Raw genomic sequence first — 6,000 nt, 5'->3', positions numbered from 1 at the left:
TAAGAAAAACTTGTGACTCATACCAGCCATAAGAAAATATCATAAAATAATGGAAGTTTCTTTATACATATATAGTTGGAGAAATGAAGAGTAAATCAGAAGTAGAGTTAAAATATTTTTTAAAAAAATTATTTAATAATAAAAAAATTAACCAAAAACTACTCAAACTTTTTATTTTTGGCTTTATTAGTTTTGATTCAGTCTTTTATTTTGTTTCTCTCATGCTCATAGTTATAGTTGATTTTGATAATTACATTTAATGTGGGAAATGTTCATAAACTTTTAATGTGGTGATTTATTTATACACTATCATAGGGTTAAGTACGATTTTAATTTTTAAAGTTTAGGCCGAAAATTCTTTTTATCTCCAATCCTTTTTTGCATACAAAATTGTGTCTAAGGTTTAACTTGATTTTAAAATAGTTCTTATCTTAAGGACAAAAATCGTACAGAGATGACGGCAGAAACGGAGACAGAAGTGGATCGTGAATAACTTATTTTTCTTCTTTCATTTTCCCTTCTTCTTCTTTTATTCGTGAGCAAAAACATTTTTTTAATTATTTTATAATTTTTTTGTTATGAGTTATTTGGTCTAAAATTTTAATATTTAAATAAAAAGAATGATTTTAAAATTTGATTTTAAACTTTAAGGACAATTTTATATATAAAAAAAAAGATTGTGAACGAAATTTTTTTTTGACTTATACCTTAAGAACCAAAATCATACTTAACCCTTATAATTATAATAAAAACATATCCCATGATTCTTACCATTTAACTGATGTCCTACAAATATAAAAGCTGAATATAAAAACTTATTAGTAACACATTCACAATCTCAATTGACGTCCTGCAAATATAAGTTCTAGCAACCAAGAGGAAAAAAACATACCCCGTTAAATTGAAAATTTTTTTTATCATCTATCTCAATTTTCGTATGTGTTTAATTTTTATCCATGATATAATAATTTTTTTTATAAGCATTGCTTTTATTTTTTTTATTTATTGGTTGTTTTTTTAATCTTTGTCCTTTTATTTTTTATTTACAGTTCCTTTCAAATATCAGTTATTATATTATTTTCTTTACATTTCATTTTCTATTTTTTATTGTATTACGATCGATAAGTAAAAATATGAGTTGCATAGTAAAATTTATGAAAATATCTTTCATTTAATATCTATAATTTCATATATATAACATCCACAATTTCATACTTATAACATCTATAATTTTATATTTATAAAAAAATTATATTTATTGATTTTAATTTGATCAGTTAATAATTACATTAATTATTTCATAATTTTCTTCTTCATTTCTATCTTTTATTTTATAATATATATAGTCTGTATGTAAAAATATGAATTGTATAGTAGAAATTGCTAAAATATGTCTAATTTAACATCTATAATTTTATATATATAATATCTATAATTTTAAACATATAACATTCATAATAAATGAACTGAAATTGGTTTGTTATTATTTAATATTTATTTTTTTTTATTTTGTAGGTCATAAACCAATAGTTTTTTTATGTATCTGATTTTCATAAATTGAGACCAATCGAATTTGAGATTTTAGATTTTTTTTTATAAAATATACTGTGGTGGTTTAAAAATATTTTTTAGAATTAATGATATAAAAATTTAAAACTTTCATTTAGAATAAAGATTGTATAATTATGTATGTAATAAACTAATAATAAAAAAGAAATTTTTAAAATTTGATTCACATAAAAATTGAATTGATGTTTGCTATAATTAAATAAAAATAAATTAATTATGTCATTTAATTAAGGAGAATGATTTATACTCTCTTATAAATGAAAATATTATTAAATATATATTTTTATTTATTATTTCTCATTTTTTTGGTTAATATTCATTTTTAAAAGTGGATTGTATGTTGAGAAGTTTAATTATAAAGTAGATTATCGTGTGCATGATTGATTGTTTAATGAGTAAAAAGTTGTAAAGTGGAGTATCTTGCAATGAAACAGCTAAATTAAATCTAATTCCTATAAATATTTTTAATTTACTATTGAATATAACGTGATTAATTTATGTACCATTAATAATACATGGGTGTAAATTAGAATTAGTTAGTTGTTGTTCATTCAAAAAGGAGGTCCAAAATTTCCTGAATGTCTTGAAACACTGGGTCACTCACGATGCATTATTGATTCAACTTAACAAACTTTTTCTTAATATTATTTTTCTATAACTTGGGTCCACATTCATTTGTTGTTTTAAGGGCAACCCTCTTTGTGTGACCCTCCAATTACAATCATCTTAGCCGTAAAAAGAATCTTTGCATCAAGGTTCAATAGTTCCAAATCAACACCAATAAATACCTTACATATCTCTGCACAAAAGAAGCCAAGATTCATTTGACAAATAAAAAAAATCAGTGTGACAAGATGAAGATACTGATATTGAAGTTTCTTCAGATTGTTTTGCTGCTGATTTTCTATGGCAGACACACAATAGCTGAAAAGAAAACACAAGATGCCAAAAAAACATACATAGTTCACATGGACAAGTTCAACATGCCAGAAAGTTTCAGTGATCACCTCAGTTGGTATGATTCATCACTGAAATCAGTGTCAGATTCAGCAGAGATGCTATACACATACAATCATGTAGTTCATGGATTCTCCACAAGGCTAACCAACCAAGAAGCTGAAACACTCTCGAAACAACCGGGGATTCTTTATGTCATGCCTGAAGTTAGATATGAGCTTCACACAACAAGAACACCACAGTTTCTTGGATTGGACAAGGCCACAACACTTTTACCTGCTTCTAAGCAGCAGAGTCAGGTGGTTATTGGAGTGATAGACACTGGTGTTTGGCCGGAGCTGCAGAGCTTGGATGACACGGGACTCGGACCAGTGCCGCGCGGCTGGAAAGGTGAGTGTGAAATTGGAACCAACTTCAATTCATCAAGCTGTAACAGGAAACTTGTTGGTGCAAGGTTTTTGGTCAAAGGGTATGAAGCTATGATGCCTTTCTCATATATGCATATTGTATGTTACTTTATTTGTATATGCATTAAATACTGCTGTCTTATGTCTTTCTCTATTTTTTTATGAACTAAAAAAAAAAAATTCTTTATTTAATCTACTAACTGATCATTTTGTGGGAAAAATTATCAAGTTCATGATAAGTTTTGTTATTCAATCTAATATCTTATCATTATACTTCCACCATCTATATAACTGTCTTCTTAACAAAAATATTTTAACTGAAATTTGTCATGTGTGAATATCTATGTAGCATTAATTAATCTTTTCCAACTTTACCCTTATGTTCATTACCTCAATTAAATAAAGTAATCATAATATCATATAAGATAAGGAAAAGAAACAAGGGGTAATATAGTCAACATTCAACTATCCCCCTCCCCCACCCCCCCCCCCCAAAAAAAAAAAAAATTAAATAATATTGTATTGTATTCAATATTTGTATAGGTATGAAGCAGCTCTAGGACCTATTGATGAGAAGACAGAATCAAGGTCACCAAGGGATGATGATGGTCATGGAACTCATACCTTAACTACAGCAGGAGGATCAGCAGTCCAAGGAGCAAGCCTCTTCGGCTTGGCTTCAGGGACAGCAAGAGGGATGGCTCCACAAGCCCGTGTGGCGGCTTACAAGGTGTGTTGGCTTGGTGGATGCTTCGCTTCTGACATAACAGCCGGAATCGACAAGGCCATAGACGATGGTGTGAATGTCCTGTCCATGTCTATTGGGGGAACTTCAACGGACTACTATAGAGATATCATTGCTATTGGTGCTTTCACAGCCACATCCCATGGAATTTTTGTTTCCACTTCAGCAGGAAATGGAGGGCCTAGTCCTGGAACCTTGTCCAATGTAGCACCATGGATAACCACCGTGGGAGCTGGTACCATAGACCGTGATTTCCCAGCCTATATCAAGCTTGGAAACGGGAAGACACATACCGGAGCATCACTTTACACAGGCAAACCTTTATCTGCTTCTCCAGTACCACTTGTTTATGCTGGTAATGTAACCAATTCAACGGTGGGATACCTTTGCATCCCAGATAGCTTGATTCCCTCACTAGTTGCTGGCAAAATCGTGATATGTGATAGAGGAGGATCTCCGAGGGTGGAAAAGGGTCTAGTTGTAAAGAGAGCTGGAGGCGTTGGTATGATATTGACAAACAACGAAGAATATGGGGAAGAGCTTGTTGCTGACCCCCATCTCCTCCCTGCAGCAGCACTAGGCCAAAAATCCAGCGAGGCTGTAAAGAACTATACTTTCTCCTCTCCAAATCCCACAGCTACAATTTCTTTTGTAGGCACTCACTTGCAAGTTCAACCGTCTCCAGTGGTGGCAGCGTTCAGCTCTAGAGGGCCAAATTTTCTCACACCACAGATACTCAAACCAGACCTTATAGCTCCAGGAGTAAACATCATTGCTGGGTGGACTGGAAAAGTGGGACCAACCGGTTTGACGGTTGATACTAGGCATGTGAACTTTAACATAATTTCAGGTACATCCATGTCATGCCCTCATGTAAGTGGTTTAGCTGCTATTGTCAAGGGAGCGCACCCGAAATGGAGCCCGGCCGCAATAAGGTCTGCACTCATGACCACAGCCTATAGAACATACAAAACTGGGCAAACAATTGAAGATATTGCCATTGGACAACCAGCAACCCCCTTTGATTTTGGTGCTGGACATGTGGATCCAGTGGCAGCTCTTGATCCTGGTCTTGTCTATGATGCAAAAGTAGATGACTACCTTAACTTCTTCTGTGCCTTGAATTACTCTCAATTCCAAATTAGGCTTGCGGCGAGAAGAGACTTTACTTGTGATTCAAGGAAGCACTATAGGGTGGAAGACTTCAACTATCCTTCTTTTGCTGTTCCCTTGGAAACAGCTTCAGGAATAGGAGGTGGTTCCAATAAGGCCACCTCTGTCCGATATAGAAGAATTCTTACTAATGTAGGCAGTGGAGGAACATATAAAGCTTCAGTGTCATCCCTTCCTCCCTCAGTGAAAATTATGGTTGAACCACAGACACTTAGCTTCACTCAACTGTATGAGAAGAAGAGTTACACTGTGACATTTACAACTACTTCGATGCCTTCCGGCACAAATAGCTTTGCTTATCTGGAATGGTCAGATGGAAACCATAAGGTTGCTAGTCCAATAGCATTCAGCTGGACATGACTATGATTTTTCAAGGATCCTAACTCACAGATTCTGAAATATCAGCAAAACCTAGTTGAATAGGTTCGCATAAACTAAGGATCACTCTAGTATTTTAATGCTTGGTTGTTGGTTCAGCAAGGAGGCCTAACTGGGTGCATGTTATCATTATGTTCTGTTTCCATTCTATTGGATAGAGTTTCAGGGGGGAGACTTAGTAAGAAATAATTGTAAATAGCGGGAAAAAAAAGGATAATGGCATATTCTGTATAATATGATCTCAATTGTTTATTATATATTCCCAGCTTTGCATAGACTTTCAAGAAATTCTCAAATTTATTGATCGATCACCTACATCCATCTCAATCCATATTCACCAGCAATAGTACAAGTCGTTTAAGTTATATACATAATCACCTCAACTCTAAGAAATCCAAACACGAGTTAGCAAAAATGTTGGTTTTCATATTTCATATACATAGAAAAAATAAATGAAATTTATCAGCAGACTTACATACAGAACAGATGCAAGCAGAAGAAAATGCAGCACTAATCGTGGAAGATCTGAAGGCACATGGTTTATCATGGTAATTAAATTTATAATGGTAATTGCATGGACCAATCCATTCTTCTACAGTAAGCACCTGAGCCAAATGCTAATCTTAAAAGCTCAAGTCTACTTCTTTGTTACAACAACTTTGAATCTTTGAATTGATCATCAAATCTTCTCAAATTATTGGTTGACCACATAAATCTCAATCTATATTACCATAATGCTACACATTCAATAATTTAACCCTGTTAATTTCT

General features: G+C 32.8%; 1 protein-coding gene and 1 long non-coding RNA gene across 2 annotated transcripts; one reads left to right on the top strand and one right to left on the bottom strand.

The window, feature by feature from the left end:
* Positions 1–2,179: 2,179 nt before the first annotated feature.
* LOC140173541 (uncharacterized) lies at positions 2,180–3,697 on the bottom strand. The gene is made up of 2 exons (XR_011862764.1): positions 3,558–3,697; positions 2,180–2,953 (listed from the first exon to the last, which is right to left on the bottom strand). It is a non-coding gene; the product is annotated as an uncharacterized lncRNA (long non-coding RNA).
* Positions 2,391–5,517, top strand: LOC112756050 (subtilisin-like protease SBT1.7). Its single transcript, XM_025804456.3, has 2 exons — positions 2,391–2,995; positions 3,477–5,517. The coding sequence occupies exons 1-2, from the start codon at positions 2,424–2,426 to the stop codon at positions 5,209–5,211; spliced, it is 2,307 nt and encodes a 768-aa protein (XP_025660241.1). The 5' UTR covers positions 2,391–2,423; the 3' UTR covers positions 5,212–5,517.
* Positions 5,518–6,000: the final 483 nt, after the last annotated feature.

Source organism: Arachis hypogaea, chromosome 6 (assembly GCF_003086295.3).
Source record: "Arachis hypogaea cultivar Tifrunner chromosome 6, arahy.Tifrunner.gnm2.J5K5, whole genome shotgun sequence".
Classification (NCBI taxonomy): domain Eukaryota; kingdom Viridiplantae; phylum Streptophyta; class Magnoliopsida; order Fabales; family Fabaceae; genus Arachis; species Arachis hypogaea.
This window is presented reverse-complemented; position numbering and strand designations above follow the sequence as displayed.